At 28.8% G+C, this 26752-nt stretch overlaps 9 protein-coding genes across 9 annotated transcripts; 3 read left to right on the top strand and 6 right to left on the bottom strand.

The window, feature by feature from the left end:
• Nucleotides 1-491: 491 nt before the first annotated feature.
• Nucleotides 492-1298, bottom strand: BX663DRAFT_495502 (uncharacterized protein). Its single transcript, XM_051525652.1, has 2 exons — nucleotides 1205-1298; nucleotides 492-1132 (listed from the first exon to the last, which is right to left on the bottom strand). Exon 2 carries the CDS (start codon nucleotides 868-870, stop codon nucleotides 637-639), a length of 234 nt encoding a protein of 77 aa, XP_051387301.1. The 5' UTR covers nucleotides 871-1132; nucleotides 1205-1298; the 3' UTR covers nucleotides 492-636.
• On the bottom strand, nucleotides 1102-2143 carry BX663DRAFT_495501 (uncharacterized protein). The gene has a single exon (XM_051525651.1). The coding sequence runs from the start codon at nucleotides 2033-2035 to the stop codon at nucleotides 1133-1135; it is 903 nt and encodes a 300-aa protein (XP_051387300.1). The 5' UTR covers nucleotides 2036-2143; the 3' UTR covers nucleotides 1102-1132.
• BX663DRAFT_495497 (uncharacterized protein) lies at nucleotides 1928-2620 on the bottom strand. Its single transcript, XM_051525650.1, has one exon. It carries the CDS (start codon nucleotides 2524-2526, stop codon nucleotides 2092-2094), a length of 435 nt encoding a protein of 144 aa, XP_051387299.1. The 5' UTR covers nucleotides 2527-2620; the 3' UTR covers nucleotides 1928-2091.
• A 335-nt stretch (nucleotides 2621-2955) lies between these two features.
• On the bottom strand, nucleotides 2956-5131 carry BX663DRAFT_426556 (MAP kinase; the record flags this gene model as incomplete). Its single annotated transcript, XM_051522557.1, has 14 exons — nucleotides 2956-3136; nucleotides 3196-3359; nucleotides 3418-3539; nucleotides 3594-3660; nucleotides 3750-3829; nucleotides 3888-3959; nucleotides 4045-4180; nucleotides 4233-4267; nucleotides 4339-4363; nucleotides 4454-4586; nucleotides 4652-4704; nucleotides 4795-4881; nucleotides 4959-5004; nucleotides 5103-5131. 14 exons carry the CDS (start codon nucleotides 5129-5131, stop codon nucleotides 2956-2958), a joined length of 1230 nt encoding a protein of 409 aa, XP_051387298.1.
• A 736-nt stretch (nucleotides 5132-5867) lies between these two features.
• On the bottom strand, nucleotides 5868-11184 carry BX663DRAFT_482945 (ABC-2 type transporter-domain-containing protein; the record flags this gene model as incomplete). The annotated part of the gene is made up of 4 exons (XM_051524463.1): nucleotides 5868-9863; nucleotides 9950-10152; nucleotides 10211-10387; nucleotides 11148-11184. The coding sequence occupies 4 exons, from the start codon at nucleotides 11182-11184 to the stop codon at nucleotides 5868-5870; spliced, it is 4413 nt and encodes a 1470-aa protein (XP_051387297.1).
• Nucleotides 11185-16540: 5356 nt separating this feature from the next.
• BX663DRAFT_482944 (delta-6-fatty acid desaturase) lies at nucleotides 16541-18383 on the top strand (the record flags this gene model as incomplete). Its single annotated transcript, XM_051524462.1, has 2 exons — nucleotides 16541-16562; nucleotides 16804-18383. 2 exons carry the CDS (start codon nucleotides 16541-16543, stop codon nucleotides 18381-18383), a joined length of 1602 nt encoding a protein of 533 aa, XP_051387296.1.
• Nucleotides 18384-21895: 3512 nt separating this feature from the next.
• BX663DRAFT_447469 (uncharacterized protein) lies at nucleotides 21896-23056 on the top strand. The gene is made up of 4 exons (XM_051523695.1): nucleotides 21896-21999; nucleotides 22090-22137; nucleotides 22195-22260; nucleotides 22328-23056. Exons 1-4 carry the CDS (start codon nucleotides 21940-21942, stop codon nucleotides 22946-22948), a joined length of 795 nt encoding a protein of 264 aa, XP_051387295.1. The 5' UTR covers nucleotides 21896-21939; the 3' UTR covers nucleotides 22949-23056.
• A 2175-nt stretch (nucleotides 23057-25231) lies between these two features.
• BX663DRAFT_495485 (uncharacterized protein) lies at nucleotides 25232-25918 on the top strand (the record flags this gene model as incomplete). Its single annotated transcript, XM_051525649.1, has 1 exon — nucleotides 25232-25918. A coding segment is annotated over exon 1 (293 nt), but the record flags the coding sequence as incomplete, so codon positions are not given.
• BX663DRAFT_548366 (IGR protein motif-domain-containing protein) lies at nucleotides 25754-26196 on the bottom strand (the record flags this gene model as incomplete). The annotated part of the gene is made up of 3 exons (XM_051531071.1): nucleotides 25754-25835; nucleotides 25896-25969; nucleotides 26026-26196. 3 exons carry the CDS (start codon nucleotides 26194-26196, stop codon nucleotides 25754-25756), a joined length of 327 nt encoding a protein of 108 aa, XP_051387293.1.
• Nucleotides 26197-26752: the final 556 nt, after the last annotated feature.

The following is a 26752-nucleotide window of genomic DNA, read 5'->3' as shown; positions in this document are numbered from 1 at the left end:
TGTTTAAGGTTAAGGTAATAAATTGTAAGAATAGAAGTTATAAATATGAGTTTGAATATATAACAAGTAATGACAAAGAAAAAAAAAAGAAAGGCATACAATCAATATAAGATAATCGATTTTCGTAATTTCTATTTTTATACTTTAAACGTTAAAATTCCTTCCATCGTCTTATAAATATTGTTGTTTAAATTTCAATAACGAACCAAGGAGGGGAGGCTAGATAAATAGGAGAAGTATTATTTATTTCTTTATTATTTTATAGTACAAATTACCCTTTATAGTTGTATTTCTTCTTGAAGCCAAAAAAAGAAGTGCTCGATATAAGATTTTAACCAATAAAACTATTTTAGATTGCATATGTACACATATTAGTATCAAATAAATTCTAGAAGATTGTAATGTACAACTAATATATTCCTCCCTCTTATGAGGTAAATAATGAAAATAATATAATCTATACACTTTTTCATGTAACAAGTAAGTATAACCGGGTAGCATCTTTGTTATAGTATTCATTTAAATCATAAACATATAAACTCTTTATTATTACTGTATTTTTTTTAATACAACATGTTATATTTCTTCATTACTACTACTACTACTTGTTAACTTGTATCCTGGATATATTTAATCTTAACAATGCATCAATCTTCCACTCCAGAAAATAAATAAACTAAGTATGGCTACACTAATGGATACGTTAAACAGCATTTGTGCTCCATACTGGTCATATGTGAAACCGCCTAGAATACACCCTAATCCAAACCCGAGTCCCGAAAATAATGCTGCTAAAATGCCTTGCGCTATGGCCCTTTGATTTACGGGAAACATTTGGTCTACTTCTGAGACACAAGTGGACCAAATCATGGCGTAGGAAAATCCTTTTTTTTTTAATATTATTATTAACCTTTCTTTCTTTCTTTTTTTTCTTTTCCTTGAACATCTACATATTTATATATATATATATATATATATATATATATCACATACCATTAAGGAGTTGTAAAATTAATGCTATTATTAAAGTACTTGACTGGTTTGGTGAAAGTGTCTTATATACAAGATTTCTAAGAATGATAGTTAAATGCGCGCAGGTAACTAAGTTTCGGATATTGTACTTTTTTAATAACTATATAAAATACTTTTTTTTTAATAAACGATAACAACAACAACAACAACAACAACGACGACGACGACTTACAATCCGAGAAACGTAAAATGTTGAAACTTCCGTGATACCTCCAAGGGGACCAGTCCAGCCAATAACAGAAGGTTCTAACTTCAAATCTTGACTTAAAAATAAAAATAGGAATTGTGCAATCATGGAATAAAAAACACCAAATAATAATGTCATTAATAGAAATGTCCATACCTTTGCTGATTTAAATATTGTATTTCTTAAGCTAAGTCCAATATAGTCTTCTTCATTATTTATATTAGCAAAGGCAGTTAAGGATGTATCAACAGTAGGTATATGTGATAAAGCAAGACCCAAGGAAGGTAGTCCATGTGTTTGATCTAATAATATATTGGCTTCATCATGTACATCTCGAGCAGCCTGTGAAGTGATGGTTCGTTGTAAATTTAAAAGATGGTGATGATCGTTCCCAATGAGTAGTGCATTTACGTGACTACTTGTTGTAGTGCTTAGTCTTCGAATATCATGATTACTAGATGAAGTAGAGGAATCATAATAATCTTCAATAGGATCTATCGTATAATATCCTTTCGCTATTCTATTGTTATTTTGTGCTGTACTTAAAAGTGGACCTTGTTCTTCATCTAAATGCATTCTTAAATTTTCAGTTGTAGCAGTAGCAGTAGTATGATGATTATCATTTGAAACCACTGTTGTACAAAGAGAAATCAAGATAAATCCAATTACGCTTATTCCAAATATATAAAAAACGTAATTTATTCCGAACAAATTAATAAAATAACCTGCAAGTAGTATACAAACACCATTTGAAACTGAGCCCCATAATCTTTGATCGCCTAAAAGAAGAAATAATAATAGTATACATGTATACATATATGTATATATATATATATATATGCATATATTTACGCTTCACTCTTTCTATATTCTTAACACTTACCATAATAAATTCCGTTATTACCAAGAATTTTTAAAACTGCACTGTCAACTAAAACAGTGACTGGTTGACCAAAGAAGGCAAAAGTGACGGCTAATATAACAGTGATAGTCAGGACAGCAGTTGACGATGTTTCATTAATAGGTAAAAAGATGGGTATAAACATTAATCCTATAACACTAATTCCTCCAATGAACATTAGAATGGCCATAAGCATGCCATGCCATTTAGGTTTATTATCTACTTGTACAGTCCAAAAAGGACATGCTATACTCTGTATAAAAGGTGCAATAGCCAATATGATACCTATTTGTTGAGAAGTTAAATGAAGTATATCTGCATAAAATAAGGATAAATAAGGTATTGCAGACCCAAGAACACCATATAAGCATATATAAAGTAATTTAGGTAAAATGTATTGAACCATTTTATTATTATTATTTAATTCATATAATAATAGAAGCTTAGTATTACTACTATAAAGCTTTTATCTGCTATAAAATAAATAAACAATAAAGATGAAAGAATAATAATGATAATAATAAATAAATATTTTTTTTTATTTGATTTGATAATAAAATTTACATCATACGTCCATCATAATACAGCTTTTATTATGTAATTTACTTTAAAGAAAAGGAGGAAAGGAAATGTTTATGTAATACATAGAATCTGTTGTAATTCAAGCTTTCTTTTTATTTATTTATTTGAATTTGAATGAATCTAGTTTCTGCATTTATTGTATTGTATTTAAACGTGTTAAAGGAGTTGAAAAAAAAAAAGGTAATAAATCAGAAACATTTAAAGTTGAATATATAAAGCCCTGGTGTATATACGTGTATATAATAAGGTATATTTAATATGCACCACTTAATTCTCTTTCTAACTCATCAACTTCTATATGATATTTTAGCGGGTTAACAGCTGTCTCAGCAACAGAACCAGTTCCACCTTGTATCATTTCTGTAGGTAGATTGGAACCAAGAGTTGCTCTAGCTTGAGCAGCTACTAATGTTTCACGATCCTGAGCAGACATACTATAGTAAAAAAAAACATTTTATCTATAACTATTCAATATCAAATCATTATTATTTACCTTTCACGTCTCTTTAAGCTGGTTCCATTGTTACCAATATGATAATACTGAGATTGTCCTAGACTTGCTTTAAAGGACATAATTTCTTGAGCAATCATACAACGCATTTCATCAATTGAATCAACAACTTCAAAAGAAAAGTCAAACGTACTGGAATGTGTTGGCTATAAATAAAGAATTTTTCATAAATACTAGAAAAAAAAAAGAAAGATAAGAGTTTACTTCATCATCTTCATCATGATATGCACTAAGATAAGGATGAGCAAGTGCTTCTTCAACAGTAATACGCCTTGAAGGATCAAATTCCAAAAGTTTATTTAAAAGATCAATTGCCAAAGGATTAGCTATAAAAATGAATTAAAGGAATGATACAACATGTTTGTCTCTTTATATTCTACCTGCAGGATATAAATTCTCAAAAGGTATTTTTGGCATTCTAGGTAAACTACGAATATAAACTTGAGCCTGCAAAAAAAGAGAAAGATTATATGTATGTGTGTATGTGTGTATTTATATATGTATTAGTATATTTTGTGCTTATCACTACTACTTACTCTTTCACTTCCAACTCTAACTAATGTTTCTTCATCAGGAGTACCAAGAATACCAAGAATTTGGTTCAATTGATCGACATCTATAACATAGACACATTATTTTTATAATTACTTGGAGAATTCTATATAAAAACCTACAATCTCTTCCTTTGAAAAGAGGTTTACCACCAAGCATCTCTGCAAAAATACAGCCAACCGACCACATATCAACTTTTTTTTTTTTTTTTTTTTTTTTTTTTTAGGAAAAAAAATAGGTTAATTCTTCTATTTCTTTATGTCAATTTTAATAACTCACTGGCTTTAGTATAGTTATGAAAGCTCAACATAATTTCAGGTGCTCGATACCATCTTGTAGCTACATATTCGGTCATAAATCCAATGTTATACTCTGCATTATCAGAATATCCACGAGCAAGTCCAAAATCACAAATCTAATAATTATAATAAATCAGATCAAACAGCTGCTGCTTTACTATTTATTACCTTTAATTCACAATCAGCATTAACCAATAAGTTTCCTAAATAGTAAAATAGAACCTTTTAATGTTACAAACAATTGTATTTTATCACTACATGTAATATTTTTTACCTGGCTTTAAATCTCTGTGCAAAACCTTTTTATAAAAAAAAAAAAAAAAAAAGAGGCGGGGGAGGAGGAATTCAATAAAATAATAGTTGTTTGAATCAAATAAATAAATACGTACATTGGCACTATGAATATACTTGAGCCCTCTACAAATCTGGTATACAAAATATTGGAAATGTGCATCAGTTAATGGTTGTCCAGATCTAATGATTTGATGAAGATCTGCTTCCATCAATTCTTGAACTAGATAACTATATAAATATTATATGAGTGTTATAAATTCAAATCATTCCTTGCTTTTATTTTTTTACTGTACAGTTCATTAAAGTCTTGGAAATTAACAATGTCCATATCAAGTACTGACGTAATCTACAAACAAATGTGTAATTAGCCTTTTGTTTCCTTTTTTTTTTCCTCTCCAAATTCCAAATGCCCATGTTCTTTTTTTAATGTATATACATTTTCATGTCCGTTAAAAAATCTCAGTAATTTAACTTCACGTAATGCTCTTTTTGCAAGAATGGTTTTCTCAAATATACGACAAACCTAAATGGAAATTGTATTTAATAATGTTGAATGTATACAGAAAAGTTATCATTCCAATAGCAATGTTGAATACATACTTTCTTAATAGCAACTTGATCATCTGATTCTGTGTCTTTTGCGGCACTATGAAAAAGAAAATATTTAAAGGAATATATCGTCCCCTTTTTTTGTTAAAAAAAAAACGATATAAAAACTATGGAAATGATGAGAAGGGAATTTACCAAACTACACCATAAGCACCTTGTCCCATCTCTCGGATGAATTGGTATTTTTTATTCACAACAAATTGCTGATTTAATACAGGAAATGCTTGGTATTCATTCATTCTTAACTTTTATTATAATAATATTGAAAAGTAAAGTAAAGGAAGAAAAGGGATACTGTACAGGTACCACATAACAGGGAGAGAATTTATCCAATTAAAATAATCTATTTTATTCATTGACTTAACATATGCAGCCTTTTTATGATCCAACAAAAATAGTGTTAAAAAAAAAAGTATATATTAAACTAAGACTTAAATCATAAAACATGTATTGATAAAAGTAATAAGATATTTTGTAAAGTACTTTATTTTATAATTGTATTATAAAAGCTATAAGAGTATCATTTTATCTATATTTATATATTAATATATATTGCTGCCTTATTAGACTAGATTAGCATCCATAATGTTAGGTATATATTTTTATAACTGATAGTTCCTAACTATACTTTTTTAACTCATATAATAAATACATAAAAGCATAATAAATAGATGTTAATGAGATTATAAACAATCTTTTGGTTAGAAATATTTTATTTTAATAAATATTAGAGGATATAATAATTAAACCAACTTTATATAATATTAAAGTGCATTTACAATTATAATAGTAAAAATAAGGATATTCATATAAAAAAAAATTAATATCAACTTCTAATATATATACACATATTATAATAATAATAATAATAATAATAATAGTAACAAACAGAGAAATAGTCTATCGTCTTGGCTTTCTCTTCAAGTAAACAAGTATAAGAAATACAATGATGTTAAAGATAAAGAAAGCAAAAAGGATACCAAAATTACGCCATTTGTTAGCTGCACTCCAATTCATATTGCCTTCATAAAACTCTGGACCCGATTTGTATGTACAATAGCCGCATTGTTCAGGTTGAACAGCATCAGGATTAGCAATGTAACCAAAGGCACCATTAGCAAAGAAATCAGCTGTATATTCCCCACAAGTTTGACCAGGTGGTGGAGAGAAACGTAGGAGGTCTTCTTCTTTACATACGATCTTCATGTTTTCAAGTTCATTTACAGTCAAACCTTCAATGTAGTAATGGAAAGGATCAAGCCAGTAAACCCAGGAACTCCAAAATTTGGGCATCGCCTTAGGTGTCTGCATCAAACCACAGAATAGGATAAGAATAGAAAGAACGGATGGATTGATGAGGGCAGCCATGGTAGGCAGTTCAGCTACAGCTGCGATAACAAAACCTAAAGTAACAGCCCAACAGACAAGAACAACAAAGGTGATATAAAAGTAACCACAAGCAGCAGATGTATTTTGCATACCAGCCGTCCAATAGAAGCCAAACATAAAAGTAGCAGAGAAAAAGATAATGTAAGGAATCTCAACTAAAATAGCGGCAACACCCCAAGGGAGCCAGCTATAATAACGTGAGGCATATTCGCGTCTAAAATAGATACGTTCTGTCATGAACTTGGGTTGAGCCAAGATAATTAGAGTGAAGCACATGATAAAGGTACCAAACAAGGCAAAAATTTTATACATCATATCAGAGGAAGAATTGCCTAATTTCCAAAAGGTAAACCCAGTAATAAGGGATGTAAACATCAGGTTTAAGAAACGACCAATATTATATTCAGTTGAACGCCAATAGGCAAGGGACATACGACTAAATACTAGGCGGAATTGGGTAACATAAGAGGTGGAATAAGTATAAGCCTTACGGGTAGGGTTTTGATCAGCGGTTCTATTAATTTCATCAAGTTCTGCATCAAGGGCCCTCGCTTCATCCGACTCTTTCCATACCTCTGCCCAGTCCCTTGAAGCTTTACCAACAGTACCGGCACCAACAACCTCAAGGATGTATTCAGCAGGATTAGCATCAGGTTTACATTTGGGTCCACCATGAGATTCAAAATAGTCAATCATTGTACGAGAGTCCTTACCGATTTCACCATAGTAGGCAGTGCGACCACCACGAACGAGGAGTAAAAGATGATCAAAATGTTCAAATAGGATAGAGGAAGGCTGATGAATGGTACAAAGAACAGGCCATCCTGCATCTGCCAATTTACGAATAAAGCGAATAATATTATATGAGCTTTGTGCATCAAGACCGGATGTAGGTTCATCTAAAAAGAGAAGTTTGGGTTTACCAACAAGCTCCATACCGATAGTAAGACGCTTACGTTCTTCAATAGAGATACCATAACCGCTTTCTATTTCACCGATCTGGGCATTACCAATGTCCTCCATTTCCAAGAGCTGAATAATTTGTTCGACGTATTCATCTTTTTCCTTTTTAGAGACCTCAGAAGGCTGACGAAGATAGGCAGAGAATCGAAGAGCTTCACGTACAGTGACAGCAGGTTGATGAATATCCATTTGTTCACAATAGCCAGTGATACGTTCAAAGTCATTCATAAGAGCTTCGCCATTAAGATAGATACTACCTTCTACTTTACCAATTGTCTTTCTACGAGCAAGGACATCCAAGAGAGTGGTTTTACCAGCACCAGAGGAACCCATGAGAGCAGTCAAGTGGCCAGGCTTGACAATACCGTTAATATCATTCAGCAGTTGTATAGAACCTCCCTTAATGGGGACAGTATAGTTAACATGTTGCCAGGAGAATGTAGTTCCGGTTGATATCTTATCCATGTCCTGAGTGATCTTAGCTTGTTTACGACGTCTTTCGTCTTCTTCTTCAATCGTACGAGCCTTAGGTGCCTTGCCAGGTAAATAAAGCTTAGTAAGAGTGGCTGTTTTCTTTAACTTGACATATTCCATAGCTAAAGCAGTAAGGATAGTAAAGAAGATGAAGAAGGCAACAACTACAACAAAATCAGGTGCCCAAAGATCTTTGGCATTATATGAAAATGCTGCTTGAAGATAGCTATCACCTCTGACGAAAGATTCTCCGGGGGTACCGCCTTGCATAGTACATACTTTATAATTCCAGTCATCGTATCCGGGGCCATAAGGGACTGCGTTACCAGGTCCTTCACAAGAATAAATTTGACCATCCATTTCATTTGAAACTAATGCTTTATAAGAATAGGTAATAGGATTGATATAATAAATCCATGATAGCCATGGATGCATCTTCTGATAAGGAATGGTATAACCAGTATAAGTTGTGGTTGCAATGAGTAAAATACCAGTAATTTGAGTAGCCAAGAAGAAATTAGATGAGAGAGCACCAAAGAGACGGAAGAAACCTGTCATACACATAGTCAAGAAAAAGAGCACAATAAAGGATGTAAAGAATTTTCCAGCAGTCAGGTTCAAGCCCATCATAAAGTAAGAACAAATACTGTACAACATTACTTGAGCGATACTATAAGGGATATCCATAGCAACCTGAGCAATATAATAAGCCGCAGGTCTATATAAAGCAAATTGTTTATGTTTTTCAAGAATAGGACGACCAGTCAAGAAACGAACAAGTTCAGATTGAGAGATAAAGGTATTAAACATGGCAGAAAAGTAAATAGCACCACCACGAGAGAAAGCGCCTTGACCATTTAAAGGAAGCATATAAAAACAAGAGGCAGTAATTAAACCTTGAATAAGCATAGTACCATAACGAGAGATAATAGCTTGTCTATCTTTAATAAGTAAATGATGTTCACGAATCGTAAGCGCCTTCACTTGTTGAAAGAATGAGGCAATATAGGGTGTCTTCTTAGGAGCATGCTTTTGGTGCTCTTCACGAACGGCTTCTTCAAAGACAGCAGCCTTATTTTCTTCAGCAATTGTATTTTCATAATCTTGAAGATCTTGCAACATATATTTGTACATATCAGACTGATAATATCTCTCTTGAAATTCGACTGAATGTTTAGGAGCAGATTCCTCAAATCCGGGTTTGAATTCACGTTCTAAAGGATTACAGAGACCTGTTAAAAAGTCAGGAAGAGATTTACGAGGTGGGCAATGGAAACCAAGATCTTCAAAATATTGTCTGGCATCCTTAGTAGGGCCAAAATAGATACAATGGCCTTCATCTAAAACAAGTACTTTATCGAATAAATTGAAAATATTATTAGATGCTTGATAAAGAGTTGCAATTGTAGTCATATCAAAAATGTCTGTCATGATTCTCAAAGATCGTACGTAATCAAGGGCTGAGGCAGCATCAAGACCACGAGTAGAACAATCCCAACAATTAATTGCGCTACGAGTAGTCATTTGTTCTGCAATTGAAAGACGTTTTCTTTCACCACCAGAAAGGCCACGAACAGCGGCATTACCAACCATGGTATTCATTTGTTTAGTGAGACCAAGCATGTTACCTAGTAAATACAAAATACGGTCAACGAATTCACCCTTTGTTTCACCTTGAAAACGATTTCCAGGAGTTTTGGTACGAAGAGCAAATTGAAGTGTTTGCTTTGTAGTTAAAGTTGGATAATGTTGATCTTCTTCTTCATTATAACAAACTTGACCACGATATCGTTCTGCAAATGTTTTAGGGTCGATACCACCATAATTAACATCACCACCAATATAAGTATATGAATCTCTCATATTCGATATCACTTTAAGGAATGAAGTACAACCAGCGCCTGGTCGACCTAAGACAAGAAGCATCTCACCATCTCTACAACAGCCAGTAAGATTATCGATAATGACTTTTTTGCTGGCTTTATTCCCTTTGAAAAATTTCCAGAACTGTAATAGTGATGTTATATGACTAACAACTGTAGGAATTGTGTAAGCATCAGCACCTAGACCCTATTTTTTTTCAATAAAGAAAAGGAGAAATAAATGGCATCAATTAATATAAATCTATTTTTTTTTTTTTTATATGTCAAATATACCTCAACATGTAAATTTTTCCAGGATACACCGAGGTGCTTACGCTTATGCCCATTAGCATCTTTTTCTTTTGAAATTCCATGTAAAAATTCATCAAGATTGAAATCCTCGGAATTTGATTCGCCTTTTTCAGCTTGAGATAATGAAGCTTTATGGCTTCTATTACTTAATTCCCGACGAAGTAAATCATATTCATTCTTAGCGCCTACAAAAAAAAATAATTTAGTTATATAACTAAAAGAAAATTAGTAACTTTTTTTTACCTTCTATAGAAACTTGGTTGGCATCTGGCTCGCCAAAAGTTTCGTTAAATCCACAATTGTTGTTATTGGTCTCTTCATCAATTGTACTGCTATTTGTAGAATATGCATATTTATCATTATTTTCTATATTTTGTGGATTCGTATCCTCAACTTGCTTGAGGAATATATCCTTCTTTTCTGTTTTCATTAATTTCAATACAAATGTATGTTATAAAAGAATTAGAAAGAAGAGAACACAAATAGAATTATAGAAAGGATAAAAAATTTTAAAAAAAAAATTTTCTGTTATAATATTTATATTGTTTTTTTTTTTGATCTGATTTCACGTCTTTAAAATACCGAACTCAAAACTTGACAACCGCAGCAACAATTGAATTTTTCTCACCTTGGATTTGATTATTAATTAATCACTATATTATTTTTTTTTGACATTTGTGACATATTTTTGCTGTAAGTATTTAACTGAGCTTGAAATAATAACTAAATTTAAAAAAAACCCTGGTTCAGCACACGTAAGTATTTTACAAATATGGATATGGCCATCTTCCTGTGGTTGAAAAAAAAAACACATTTTTCTTCGATTCTAGACGCTTTAATAATGAAAAGAAGCATTTAGAAAATTTACTAAACTTGCTTTAACATAAATTATTGTTTATTGCGATATGTCAGAAGAGATAAAATAATAACTATGACTGTTGTTTTTAAGTTTTAATAAGAACAAAAAAAAAATAAAGGAGATGTCTCATATAAAGTGTTTCCTCCTTTATTCCTTGAATAGACTAATTTATATCTATGGTAACTTACATACAAGAAATAAAGTTTTATTTTTGAGCTAGGATATTAATCCACTTTACAATGTAGTATTATCCCTTGATATGCAGCATATACTACTTTTCTTTTTTTCGAACAAATGTATCAATGGAAAATTAAAGCTCACGTCTGAAGCATGAAATGATTTTTCTAATTGCCCACATTTTTATTTCTCATCACAATTATTGTTTCGGAATTTTTGATCATTTTTTTAGTGACCGCTTAAAACATGTATCGACTTAAATTCATAATCTTGACCTGCTGGTTAGATCAGGATGGTTATATACTTACAGTTACTTTCATTTTTGATCTAAAAAAAAAAGCCCCAATTTTCATTATTAGTGCAAAAAAAAAGAGTCTTTTGAAGCGAATAATGAATAATATATTTTATTAATTTTTTTTATTGTGAATCAAAATATATATTATATAAATAGGGTTTAGGAAAGATGACAATAAACAAATTTAAATCTGCCTTATTTGATAAATAATCGTAACGATTATTATATATGGAATCAAGTATTATTTATTATTAAATAGAGTCCTAACATATTATATAAATCAAAGATATTTATCAACTCGAAAGAAAAATTTTTTTTCCAAAGACTGTCCTTATTTTAGGTCTCATCCATGAGGCTTTTGTATGGTGACTTGAAAAAATAACGGGGTAGGAACAAGTTTATAGGTTACGAAAAATTAGACTTAACTCATTTGAGGAGAAGCTTTTTTTTTCATATAAATGTTTCATTTCATAGTATTAAAATTCTAATTTAATTGATTGCCTGTGCCTATAATTGTTATTTCTTTAGTATGAAGCATTGAATTTCTAATTTTTGCTCCTCTTAAAACTTTCTACATCTGTAAGAATATCAAAAAAAAAAAAAAGATTACAAAACTGAACAAAAAGTAAAAATTCCAAACTTTAGTTATTTTTTTTGTTAGAAAAAAAAAGTGTGATTTGCTTAATTATCCAAAGTCAACAGTATTAGTACTAACTAAATCAACCAACATGAAGATGAAAGTACTGCTATCTCAAAAAGATGGTATAGTCTTTATTTTAAAGATGTTAACTTATTTAAGTTTACTTGATTGCCTCTCCTACTCAAGTTGTGTGACCCTTACATGAGAATGAAATGTATTATTTCAACTAAAGTAGGTAAATGGATATATCCAACAAAATTTCTAAATCTTCGAATGGCAAAATAATGTATATATGAATATATAACGGGAATGAGGGTACAGAGAAAAAGAAAAATGTTTAGATTTACGGATTTAAATCACTAGAAGATCGGAGACTTAAGAAAGAAAACTGTACCTGAAATTTAAAATTGATCCATTTTATTTACTGAAAAAAATAACTACTACCGATATCAATTATGGAAGAAAAAGATTATTAGATAAATATGCAGTGTACAAGAAAATCATAAGATATAGACATTCATTTATTATTCTTAAGGCTAGAAATATCATTCATAATAATAAATACCTACTTAATATTGTCATTATCTATTCGCCACTATAACAAATATTTTATTCAAATTTTATATTCAAAAATATTATAATTATTATTCCATAGAACTGTTTTTATTTATACATTATTATTACGTAATGTATGTTCGTTAAATACATCTGTATACCTTGTAATAAATATTTACTTATCTTTTCAGATTTTTTTTTTAATTTTTTAATAATACCATTTTCTAATTGCTTTTAAATCATGCTACTGTTTCAAAGAATATTTATAGTTCTTCCCTTTGAAAATGGAAAGAGAAATCTTTGATTTTAACCGTGGCCTTTAGAATCTATCAGTTGTGAAATCGAGTTAAAAGTACTACAATAAATGACAAATTAAAACAATAAATGCAAATATTAAAAAAATTCCTTATACAGTTATAGTTTAGATTTAGGTTTTTTTTTTTTTTTTTTTTTTTTTTTTTTTTTAAATGGAGTATGCATGATATGTATGTCTATTGATCATTACTGCAGTAGAATTACCAAATTCATTCAAAATTCTGTCTTTTTTTTTTTTTTTTTTTTTTTCAACATCGATACGAGCATATATATTTTCATAAAAGTTAATAATATTAAAAACATCACATAAAGTTTTCTATAAAAAAAGATTTTTAAGGTCTATAATGTTCTCATATCTAGAATCTTATTCAAATTATTAATCAGTGTAGAAATAAATCTTACATAATGTCCTCTAACACTACCACTTGGTATAGTCTATATATATATATAACTATCTTTCATCTTTCCTTTTTTCTTTAGGGTAGTTGTAATTTTAAATCCTAATTATTAATGATACCTTCAGTAAAAATGATATCAAAAATAGTACAAAAATGATAAGTTTATTGTTATTACTGTTGACGCAAATTGACAAGACTGTGCTTTATAAACTATTTCAATTAAGTATCTATAAACTGCTTATAAACTATAAATTTTCAATTCAATACATACTATATTAGCCTTGTAAAGTAAAATAATGTATTTACATATTGCTCCAAAAATAAAATAAAATAAATGAATAATACATTCATCATGCATACAATATATCTGCTAGATGTAAATTTATTTAGATAAAATAAACTATGTAAAATAATATGAATCAAACTGAGAAAATGTATAGGTTTTCAAAGAATGAATCCCCTAATCTTCTTCAGATTAGAAAAAGTTAAATATAAGATATTTACATAGAATGCAGTTTTTCTTTTCTTAAAAAAAATGCTAGTTATTTAAATTACCTTTGTGTAGGACTATCTTGTTGTGATAGTTAATGATTAAAAGAATATTTATTATTTATAAATATATTATACTTTATTTGATAACTTCAGCTGTAGCGGCTATTCCATTATTCTAATTTTTTTAACTTTTATCTAGTAGCTATCCTCTACTGTATGAAGGCGTTTTGTTTTGATTTGTCTAGATCTCATAAAAGTAACAGAGATTTGTATCCCATATTGAATTTGTATTTATTTTCTATTACCTTTGAGATATACCTCTATAGAAGTAACCCATTTTTTTTTTTTGGGAGGGGCCATTAAGAAAATAAATTGTCACTTTGGCTTAAACCATTGGAAATGAACTGAAAAAAAAAAGGAGGGTCATAGGTATAGCATATAGTAAATTTAACTTTAATGAAACCTCTGATATCGGGTTGGTATCCGTTAGTATAGATGTTAATCAGGAAGAAGAGAATATATTAGTCAGAACCTTTTTTTTCTATTTCAATTTGCTTTTGTTTTAGGCTTAATATATCAGGGATGCTTCTCAAATTATCTTACTGCATATTGTGGTATTAATATACAATTTAACGTTCATTCACCGATAGAGATAATTGGAATTCTATTTCAAAGGAAATTAGTATGCATAAGATTCTATTAAAGAATTTTTCTATTAAAGACAAAAATATCTATTTAATAACCTTTAACTAACAGACAAGAGTTATCCTACTAATCAAGAAATTAGTAATTTTTCTTAATCATCCTCTTTTACTATCTACTCATTCTACTTGCTTTGAATTTAATATTTAACACTAAAAGCTTACTTATAAATCATTCTTATTAAAAAGCCTTTGTTGATCTCACTGTAGCTGCTGAAAAAAAAAAACCAGTTCGATAACTAATTTCCTGTTATTATTATGAATAGATTATTCTCACAATATACACTCATTTTTCTTTTGAAAACTACTTGATATGGAAGCAAGTACTTTAAAAGAAAAAAGAAATTGATAATTATATGGGGAAAAAAAAAAAGGTAGAAGCGTGAAAAATGCAAAAATTCAGGACATAAAACAAATATTGGCAACTGTAAGACAAGATCTATTTTAAATATAGACAACAGCCTCAGCTGATGGACCACTGAATTTGATCAATCAAAAGAGTTTTAAAGGGACTAATAACATTACTCTTTTGAAAACATTCAGTTTGATAGACTTCTTATGAGACAGATAATAATAGGCTTATATTCAATTACAGAAATAGTAAACCTTTAAATAGAAAGACCCAAAGATTATTTGCACTAATAATCTATTTTGCACTAACTGTATAGTATTAACTACTATTCTTAAAGGTATTGGTTTTGTCAAAGCTATTCTCTTTGATCCCTAATAATTTAATATATCAAATTTATGTATAGTGCACAATAGAATTATAGAATATGAAAGTTGTGCCAAGACTTACATAAACTCAAACAAAGATAAATAAATGCGGGTTCCGGATGCTTTAAAATGTAAAATGAAACTAAGTGGTAAAAATATCTCTACGATTAAAGAATTAACTGACCAGCATGATCTATTGAAATGAGTTTGGAAAATTTGATTAATTGCCTCATCAAGTAAAGCTTAAAAGAAAAATATAGACTATATTATCCAAAGTTTCTGAATGGTTTATATTCGCATGAGTATTAAAATAGTATTATTATTTATAAAGCGTATATTACATTCTATTTATTAGAGACAAATACTTCACAGATCAACGGATTTTTTTAAAGATTCGATGGAAGAAAAAAAATAGTTTGTATACCTTTATGTGTATTACAAATGAATACAGTACCTTGTAAACATTAAAAAAAAATTGTATAAATCGATCTGCTTTGTGCAAAAAAAAAAAGAATTGAACAAAAAATTGTTATAGATTTGTCTATACTCATTGCTCTATGTTGTATTTGTTATATATCTAATTGTGATATTCATTAAAGAAATGCTGTAATAGCCTTGCTTTATTGAAGAAGCCAGTCTCGCAAACTTAGTATTCTGTATTACTTTTCCATTTTTCGACTCAAAAATCATTATTATAAATACTGATAAACTTAATCTATATATCGTTAACTATCTAAAATAGAGGCATAAATACGATCACTGTAAATGATATTAATACCTTCGGTTAAAGATTTAGTTTAACAAAAAAAAAAAAAAAAAAAAAGCCAATATTTTAAGTATCTTTGTAATTATCAACTAGTATACATTGCTTTGTTGAATATATAACCAATCTATTTTAATAAAACATTTTTTTTTCATTCTAAGAGAAAAACAAAATGACAGTACTATAAAGATATGAGCTATAAATGAAGTATTTTATTTACTGAGACTACAAGGAATCATATTCTATTTATATATATACTCAAATTGACTTTTATAACCTTGCTAGGGATAGCTATAATTTATTTTATTTTTCTCTTTTCTTCAGCAATAATATAGCGAAGATATCATCAATATGTTTCACATGAGTTCTGGGATTACTGTCAATGACTAGTAAAAGTCCTTATAACCAGAAGACTTAGTCATGACTATGATAGTTAATTAATCATTTACTGACTTTAAATAAGATAAAGCAAGGGAACATAAAATATAAAACCTCCTCAATGTATGTACAAAAGACAATGTATAATGTATTCGCTATTAAATATGCATATACATGTTTAGAAAGAAAAAAAATAGAGGGGATATAAAATTATTGATATTAAAACAGATAAGAGATAATTAAAACAAAAAAAAAAATCATACTATTATTCATCTTATTCAAAATGTCCCATGGGGATTTTATTGGTCAAATATTAATTAAAAGAAAAAAGAAAATCAAACTGTAAAAAAAAAAGAACTAAAAACTAAAAATACAAATACAAATACAAATAAATAGGCAAAGTATCACAAGAAAGCTTGATTTATTTTGTCTTTTTCCCCCTTTTTTTTTTTTTTTTTTTTTTTTTTTTTTACTTTATTTTATCCTTTATTTTACTTTTTTTTATTTTGTATTTCTCTTTTCTCTCTGTTATATAATATATTCAAGTGTATTTCATGCCACCAAATACAGCTATAGAAGGATTGTTATCAGATTCAACGCGTCCTTGTATTATTACAGAAGAAGATTTTCAAAAATTAATAAAACAAGGAAATGATGTCTTTATCTATGAATCAAAAGTATATAAAATAAATAATTTTGTAGCAAAGCATCCAGGTGGTGAGGCTGCATTAAGAAGTGCACTTGGTCGAGATGTAACAGATGAAATTCGTACTATGCATCCTCCTAAGGTTTATGAGAAAATGATTAATTTGTATTATATTGGTGATTATATATCAGAAAGAAGGCCGTCTGTGGCATCAGTCAGTTATCAACAACAACAACAACAAAAGAAAACAGACAACGAACCGATTTTAACTGCAACATGGAAAGGCGGTATGAGTATGAAGGCATTTGATGATGCTATTGAAGATCTGCATAAACATCATTTCAACGATCTTTCTAAAGATGTGATTCATCAACAAAATCTAGATTATGAAAAAACAAGAGAGGCCTTTAAACGATTAGAAGCAGACATTCGTTCTCGTGGACTATTTCAATGTAATTATTGGAAATATGCAAAAGAAGGTTGTCGATATACTCTGTTTATCTTTTTGTCTTTATGGTTTACATTAAAAGGTACAACGACATGGCACTACATAATGGGAGCTATCTTCATGGCTATGTTTTGGCACCAACTTGTTTTTACCGCTCATGATGCCGGGCATAATGCTATTACCGGCAAATCCGAAATCGATCATGTCATTGGTGTCATTATTGCTAACTTTATTGGTGGACTTAGTTTAGGCTGGTGGAAAGACAATCATAATGTTCATCATATAGCTACAAATCACCCAGAACATGATCCTGATATTCAACATTTACCTTTTTTTGCTATCACGACTAAATTCTTTAATAATCTTTACTCTACATATTATAAACGTGTTTTACCTTTCGATGCTGTTGCACGTTTCTTTATTCAATATCAACATCATCTTTATTATCTTATACTTTCATTTGGACGTTTCAATTTACATAGACTATCCTTTGTTTATCTTTTTACATCAAAGGATGTTAGAACAAGAAAACTGGAGCTAATTGGTATTACTTGTTTCTTTATTTGGTTTGGCAATCTCCTCTCTTATTTGCCAACATGGAAGATTCGTTTAGCCTATATATTTATTTCCTACATGCTGACTTTCCCGCTTCATGTTCAAATCACACTTTCTCATTTCGGTATGTCTACAGAAGATAAAGGACCTAATGAACCTTTTCCTGCTAAAATGTTAAGAACAACTATGGACGTTGACTGTCCCGAATGGCTCGATTGGTTTCATGGTGGTCTTCAATATCAAGCAGTTCATCATTTGTTTCCAAGACTTCCAAGACATAATTTACGACAATGTGTCCCACTTGTAAAAAAATTCTGTGATGAAGTAGGACTACATTATTACATGTATAATTTCTCTACCGGTAATGGTGTTGTACTTGGTGCTCTTAAATCGGTTGCTGATCAAGTTTCCTTTATGAATGAAGTAGCAAAAAATAATGCTGAAATCTGGGCTGGTGGTGAGCCAAAAAAATTATAAGTCACGACGACGAAACCTGTATTGTTTTTTTTTTTTCTTCAGTTGAATATTTAAACATAAAAATACAAAATAAGAAATATCTTCTTTTATTAATAAAGCCAATAGAAAAAAAAAAAAAAAAAAAAAAAAAAAAAAAAAAAAAAAAAAAAAAAAAAACTTTTTTATTGATTATCATTATACAAGTTGTAAACAGAATGCTCAACTTTTTTTTTCTTCCATTTTCTTTGGTATTTCCTGAATGTTTTACTTTATTTTCTTCAAGAAGTTAACTTGTGAGGTTAACGCATCCTTAGCAATGAAGATAAAGACACAATAAAAAAAATTTAGAATAAAAAGACTATAAGTGATGAATCAGATACTGGCTATTCAAGGATAGTTAAAGAAAAACTAATTTTAACTATCCTTTCATTATATTATTAAAGAGTATTTATACATATAAGTTTAAATAGGTTTGCTTCACTGAGTTACTATTATGGAAGTAATTAAGAGTAGTACAAATCAAAGCTTCATTCCTAATATATCCAATTCAGTAGATGTTTTGTATAAATAAATTTTATTCTTGTTAATTAAAGAAGGTGTTCGAAAATAGCTTTATTCCAGTTAAATATACTGTTCCAGTAGTTAGTATTCCTATATATCGTGATCTGGTGTTATAGTTTTTATTAAGTAAGAACATTAAAAGATACCCTACCTTATATATCTACTTATTGTATTTGTTTTAATATAATCATTAATATACCGGTTTATATAATTTCATGTGCTTGTCTCTCTGAATATACAGTTCTTTACTAAAGAATAGCACCTATACTTGTTCAATACCACCTAGTGAGTATATCAGTGTTTTCCCACTTATTTCAAATTATATATACACATACATATTCATAAAAAATATTGCAGAGGCGATTTTGAAGTTTTGCCCCAATAATTATCATGTAAAAAGAGATATTAACAATCAAAAATAGAAGCTATAATAACCTATTTGCCCTAGTAAAGTAGTCATTCTACACAACATATAGAAGATATAGATCTTCCAAAATTGTAATTAAGCACCTTCAACAAGTAACTTGAGTCTATAATGAGTATGTTAATTATGCAGTAACGTGTCTTTCTCTCTTTCTTTCTCTCTCTCAAGCGCATTAACTAAGAAGTTCTATTATAATTAAATATAAAGAAATGCAGACTGCCATACAGTAAAAATGTAAATATTAAATAAAAAAATGGTATATACACACATATACATATTTGATATTTATCCCTTTATTTTAAATTTCCCCTGAAATGTTGACTTGACTAAAGATCTTATTATAAAGATGTATATACCATCGTTGTTATATATCATTGAATATATAAACATATATATTATTCTTGCTGAATTAGACTATAAGCAAAAATAATCTAAGAAAGGGAAAATAATAATAATTAAAAGAGATATGTTTATATTTTTTTTAAGGAGTAATTGTTGGTATCACGTTTGTTTATTATGTTTATTATGATAACGATTAGTGTGCTATTAAGATAAGCCAATTAGATTCATTACAGAGATTGTGACGCCTTTTTATGACAGTTAAAAGCATATGATAACGGATCAAAAAAAAAAAAAAACTATAAAAGGAGGTCATTTTTATGCCCAAACTTGCTTTTTTTTCTCTTTATATAATCCTTTTTTTTCATTTGTTGGCTTGTAAAAGGGCTGATGAGTGATTTTTTGGGATGGCTTCATAGCTTAGTTAGTATTTTGTATGCTTTCTTTCTGGATTATGCTCACCTCTCCAATGTATTCTAATAACGATGTAAACCATCATTGATAAACATTACGAGTACCTCTGGGATAAGTATATGGGATACTGCGACGTTATGGGGCCCATTTTTTTTTATTATTTATATATTTATTTATATAAAAAGATTTATATAGCAGATTTTATTATAAATGAAAAAAAAAACGATATAAATACAAATATTACGCGTATAATTAGCACGTAAAGAAAATTAGTGATAATTAGTTCTCAAGCAATACATGCAACTTTTTTTTTTTTTTTTATCTAATGTAGCCTGTTATGATTCATCCTAGTTAAATAAAGTCAAAGGAAAAAAAAAGCAATACTAGGTCAAGAAGGAAAAAAGTATACTTATTTTCATATAATAAAGTATAAAGTGAAATAAAGAATTAAATACAGCAACAATAGAAGATGGATACTAAGCAAAACAATAAAAAAAAATAGTTTACATTGTAGCATCTAGTTAAGAGTAAATATCCTAGTCTTCATGGCAAGCTATTTATAAGGGAAATAGATTATAGAATAAATAGGTTAGGCATATAATTATGTGGGACTTACGTTCTGGTACTTTATTTATATATTATATAGACTTAAGCTTAAAGCTATTCTAATATGAGTGAATATATGAAACGAGGATATCACAGAAAAAGTAAACATACATCCTTATATTTATAAATCTTTATCTTTAATCTAATTTGAAACTTGAGCAATAGCGTATCCTCTGGAAGATTAAAAAAAAAACAAACAAAATAGAAATCTTACTTGTAACAGGTACACTTCTTCTTTCATTGTAAAGTGGTAAACTAGGTGAAGTATTACTTGTGTGGAAGAGCAAGAGTCACTACCAAAAATCTGTCAAAGACAATTGACATCAGGTATAATCGTGGATCTGTATGAACTTTGACCTCAAAAGTCTTGATGATAGATCAATTAGAGCTGCTATGATTATAGTTATTTTTATAACTAGATTGATAAAAATAGATCATCATTTATTACATTATAAAGATGTTATTCGAACAAGACTAGTCTATTGTACTTTACAGAGTAATATTCATTCTACACTCAGTCATTGTTAGAGTATTCGAGCATTAATAATAATTCTATGTATATATTATATTATGTAATAATATAGATTCAGTAAAATTATGACTGTTATATTCAATTACATAATCATTTACATCAATCATGTTGAATATTATTTTGTAATAATATCTCATATGATGATAATAACAGTAGCATATGAATAATGGGTATTATTGATACACCGCTGACTATATATGCTTAGCACTGTAGCTAATCCTTTTCTACTCCTCAACTATTTTCCTATTAAATGTAGAAAGTTACTTGACGCTTAGATTATTTGCTGGCCTATCTCATGCCGTATACTTTTTGAACTTGATTACCTTCCTTATGATAAGATTCCTCCTAAAATCTTCTCTCTTAATACTGATTTAATCAAATAGCTCTGAGGTATTTGAAGAAAACATAGTTCTCTTTTCTTTTTTCTTCCCCTTTCAACTATCAAAAGGTTTTTAGTTTTCTTGTTTTCTTTTATCTGATCCGAGCCATACAATTATATTTTATTGTGTACTCAAATAGATATGAAAAAATTATACGTAGAAATAAAAACACCGCAACGCAGAAAAAAAAAAATTGACGCGCAAAAACCATTGGAAAAAAAAAAAAAAAAAAAAAAAAAAAAAACTAGTAATTTATACCTTTTTTTTTTTACTTTAATTTTTATTTTTTATACATACATACATACATACATATAAAGCATCATGAATGAAAAAGAAAATAGTTTGAATGTACTCAGAACATTGACAAACAATAAAAATGAAGTAAATAATTAAAGTTTTTAAATTGGATCTACATCTTAATCTTTCCCTTTTTATACATGTATATTTATATATATTCTTATATAAACATAGATAAACCACGTTACGAATAAAATGATTACAAAAGAGATAAACAATAAAGTAAATACTGATATATATTTATTTCATAGTAATGAACTAATTAACATTGTTGCTTAGGAAAAGCATTCAACATCACCACAAGCAGGATTAAAAATACTCAATAATAATGTGAATCGAATGGAGGTAACATAATCACATTACGATCAATTTAGTTTGATTTAATGATTCCAATATATATATATATATTTAGTCTATTCAAGATGAAAATAAAACATTGAAAGAAAAAAAAGATGTCAGACTAAAACAGGTAGAAGAGTTACCCTTCAAAGATCAAAATGAGGATAAAATAAATGAAAGATTACCAGAAGTCTTTCGTCGATCACCTCCTTCTCTTGACAACAATATATTAGATTTACCATTATTTGTCCATCATGAAAAAGAAACAAAAATTCACATTCACCACAAAGAAACAAAACCACTTCTTATGTCAAACATTGTCAGTGAAGACAACAATGTACAAAAACTTCAACTTCAAACTAAAAAATTAGAAAACCAGATCAATATAGCAGAAAAGGAAAATGAAGAAAAAACAAAAAAACTTGTAGCTATTCGTAAAGAGATTCATATAAAAGAAAAGGAACTAAGTGAAAGGAAAGCTCAAACTATGGAGATTAAAGCACGAATTCAGTCATTAGATGACCAAATTGAAGAACAAAACGAATATTTTAAAGAATTATCTAGTATCATTTATGGCATAAATGAAAAGGGGTTAAAGCATCAAGAAGCTATGCAACAAAAAGAAGATGAAATTAATGACTTGTTGAATCGTTTATCAGAGACCAATTATAAAATTATGGAATTGACTGAATAAGAATAAATAATTATTATACTAGATTTTCTATTAATTGTGCTACACCTTTTCTCGAAATGAAGTATGCGTATGAAAAGTGCTTATTTATTATATGGGACGTAGATTCAGAAAAATAAAATTTTCTTTTTTTTTTTTTTTACAATCTTTGTGAGCAGATAGTACCTAAATGAGACTACTGAGTTGCTCAGATTAGCTCAGTAAAATAATAGTGCAAAAGGAATCAAGAGGCACAAGGTAAAAAAGAAAGAGTGACAGAGAGAGAGGGAGGAAATATAACGAAAGTGTGACAAGTCAAACAATAAGAAGAAGCTAAAAAAAATATATATATATTTTGATGAAATAAACCCGCTTCTTATATATTTATTTGTCCCTGCATTTGCTGAAATGTTTACTATTTCTTATCTGGCGTACTGCTTACTTTGGAAGCTAAAAGTGCTTGACCCATTAATGTACATTATCTCTTTTAAAATGAAGCATAATGTAGATAATAATATTCAACATATAATGTCAAATTGGGTCGTTTTTGCTTTTGGCATATTTAAGAAAATATTTTCACGCCTTTTTATGCTATTCCATTCTCTTTCTCTATTTTCCTTCATGACGTTTAAAGCAACATGATATATCAATCTCAAAGTTTATTTTATTTTATAAATTTACAAATAAAATAAACCCATCTATCTGAAAATACCGTATATTCTCGTCATCTCCTTTTTACCTTGTGCCTCTCATATAGAAAGTTCCTAGTTTCTTTTGCACTATTATTTTATTGAGCTATTCTGAGCAACTCAGTAGTATCATTTAAATACTATGCGCTCACAAAGATAACGTTTCTATTTGAATCGTATTAAAAATGAACACAATCTCTCCTTGGCTTATCCGGTGATCATACATAAAAAAAACTGTCTGGCTCATTCCTCTGTTCCTCCTTCCTTCAATACTGGTTCTCTCTTGATTAAATAGTTATCTTAGCTTATCTCTTTATCAAATCGTTTCTGATTTTTATATATTCTTTCCCTAATACCCATGATATGTATATGTATATATTTCCCTCTAAATCTAGCCCTTGTTTTTTTTTTCAGCAGTAGAAACAATAAAATCCTTTTTAATAAGAACCAATAAAATGACAGAATAGGAGCCAACTTTATCAGTGTAAAAACGTAAATAATGTTTAGATTCCGAATACTAAAAAAAAAAAAAAAAAAAAAAAAAAAAAAAAAAAAAAAAAAAAAAAACCAGCAACAACAACAACTCTAGTCTGGGTAAACATCAATTTTTTTTTTTTTATTATTATTATTATTATTATTAAAACTCTGCCTGTTCATATTTACACTAGTTTTAAATTAGTCATTTCAACATGGGAAAGCATAAAGGAAACGCATTTAACTTATTTGAAAGCTATCTTGCTTCTGGTTATTCCAATTCAAACATACCATCAAACACAAGTATATATTTCTTTATATTTATATATACATATATCATATATTCACTTTAACCTGCTTTGTTTTATAGACGTTGAATATATTCCTTTACCTGATCGTATGGTAAATTAACATTTATTTTAGCTAATACACTTTAATAATTGATACTATTTTTTATGTCAGAGAACATCCACCCTTTTAGAACAAATTGGAAAAGAATATAATTGGACTGATCAACAAATAAATGACGATATTAAAACCATAGAAAACAATAGGCTTTATTATGTATGCTAATATAAGTAGCAGCTATATTTTTGATTAACGCTTATATATATATATATATGTATATAAACATTTCAGATTCGTGATTTGCGTGAATTATCTAAAAGTAGTTGGAAGGTTAAAAATACTTTTCTTGAAAAAAGTAACAAAAAAGGATTCTAAATTATTTTATATTCCAGGCTATTGAACTGCTGCCACTTGTTAAAGATCTTTTACGGAAAGCCTTAAGAAACCCAAATGAAGTAACAGAAGATAGGAAGCAAAGGAAAAAGGAAAAGAAGGAAAAGAAGAAAAAGAAGAAAAGAAAAGAAAGAAAAGAACGAAAAAGGGAGAAAAAAAGATTAGGAAAACCTGTTGTGAATGATAAATATAATCACGAAGAAAAGCCAACTTTATTCTTTGATGGTGGTGTTATAAGTGAGGACCCTGAAACTATTCGAAATACACTTCAAAATACAAACATTGATTCTACTATTGCTAATAATTCTATTACTACTACTAATACCAATGGAAAGAAGAAATCAGTATCCTTTTCTGAAGATGATCCAGTTATAGCTTTCACATCTAATGACTATAAATTAGAGAAAAACGTTGATAATAGTAGCAGTAATAGTAGTAGTAGTAGTAGCAGTAATAGTAATAGCAGTAGCAGCAGTAGTAGCAGCAGCAGCAGCAGCAGCAACAGCAGTAGCAGTAGCAGTAGCAGCAGTAGTAGTTCTGAATCAGAAGTAGACATGGAAAAATCAACATTAACAACTACAACTACTATCAACAAAAATAAGCCAAAAATATTTACAGGACGACCTATTAAAGCTATTAGTAGTAATCGAATTCGTATAAGAACAAATGATGGTGATATATTTGAAGCAGATAGATTCTGTCCTCATAAAAAAGTTGATTTAGTTACTTGGGGGCAAGTAATGGGTAGAACATTAATTTGTACAAAGCATAACTGGAATTTTAATTTGGATAATTCTATTGGATTTGGAAGAAAAGGAAAAAATCTGAATGCTTGTCAAGTTAATGATTGGTAAAGACATTGCAATTTTTCTTTTTTCTTTCTTTGTTTTATTATAAATACATAAAAATATATACGTTTGACTCTTTATTTCTTCTTGGGTCGAGGAAGTGGAATTGAATAAGGATCAATACCCTTTCTATATCTTTCTACCCAACTTAAGATATATCTAAAATAATGATTATTAACTTTTATACAAATAAATAAATTTTAATATTTCAAAACCTACTTTCTTTGCTTTGTTTCAATACCCATTTCTTTTTTCATGATTTGACTATTTGTTGTGAACAATTTATCCCAAGACTATTATAATAAAAAAAAATTAATGTAAGGTCATCTTCTTTCATTATAGTATATACCTCGAATTTGTTTGCAACTTCTTCACAATTACGACCAATGGCTTTCATGAAACTTTCAACATCTTGAATTTTACCTCGTGGAAGAGGGACTATAGTAGTAGCAGCATTACTAGCAGTAGTTGAATATCGAATGCCACGTATTAAAGAAGAACGAAAATGAGTAAAAATCATGATAATATAGATTTTTTTTTAAATAAAATAAAACGTAGTATTGGTGTGCCTGTTTTATTTACATGGGGGAGGAAAATAGAATAGTTTGACTTATTTTGAAGTCACTTGCATACAATTGGTAGGCTTGTTCAGATAAATAAATATTTTTTAATACATTTATATAAAAGGAATTTAAGCATAAATACAATGTACGTTGCATATTAAGCTACTTTATGATAAATAGTAGTGATTTTGACAGATGATTAATAAGATAAATAAGGGTAAATTAATTGAAGAAAATAGCCTATTCATAATTTGAAAAGAAAAAAAATCTTTTAATACTTTATTCCAAGTAGCGTTCTATTAGATTCATTTCTTTTGCTTACAACCACTACGTTTTTTAAGCTCACCTATTTCCCTATTATCTAGACTTATTTTGTCTTTATATTGCACATAAATACTTTAAATCTATTTCGTCCGAATAGATAAAAAAAGAATAGACAATAACCAAAGTAATTGGAAACATGAATTCTTCAGTTTCACTACAAATAGACGAATACTAGCTATAATATTGAAT

Source organism: Cokeromyces recurvatus (genome assembly GCF_025118155.1).
Source record: "Cokeromyces recurvatus strain NRRL 2243 chromosome Unknown BX663scaffold_2, whole genome shotgun sequence".
In the NCBI taxonomy this organism is placed as follows: Eukaryota; Fungi; Mucoromycota; class Mucoromycetes; order Mucorales; family Mucoraceae; genus Cokeromyces; species Cokeromyces recurvatus.
The sequence above is the reverse complement of the archived record's forward strand: the minus strand, read 5'-3'. Positions and strand labels throughout refer to the sequence as shown.

Coding starts and splice junctions, on each gene's coding strand:
- BX663DRAFT_495502 (XM_051525652.1), bottom strand. CDS start 870: ATGATTTGGTCCACTTGTGTCTCAGAAGTAGACCAAATGTTTCCCGTA.
- BX663DRAFT_495501 (XM_051525651.1), bottom strand. CDS start 2,035: ATGTATACATGTATACTATTATTATTTCTTCTTTTAGGCGATCAAAGA.
- BX663DRAFT_495497 (XM_051525650.1), bottom strand. CDS start 2,526: ATGGTTCAATACATTTTACCTAAATTACTTTATATATGCTTATATGGT.
- BX663DRAFT_447469 (XM_051523695.1), top strand. CDS start 21,940: ATGAATGAAAAAGAAAATAGTTTGAATGTACTCAGAACATTGACAAAC. Junction 22,138..22,194: donor CAAAAGAGATAAACAATAAA/GTAAATACTGAT, acceptor ATTGTTGCTTAG/GAAAAGCATTCAACATCACC. Junction 22,261..22,327: donor ATAATGTGAATCGAATGGAG/GTAACATAATCA, acceptor ATATATATTTAG/TCTATTCAAGATGAAAATAA.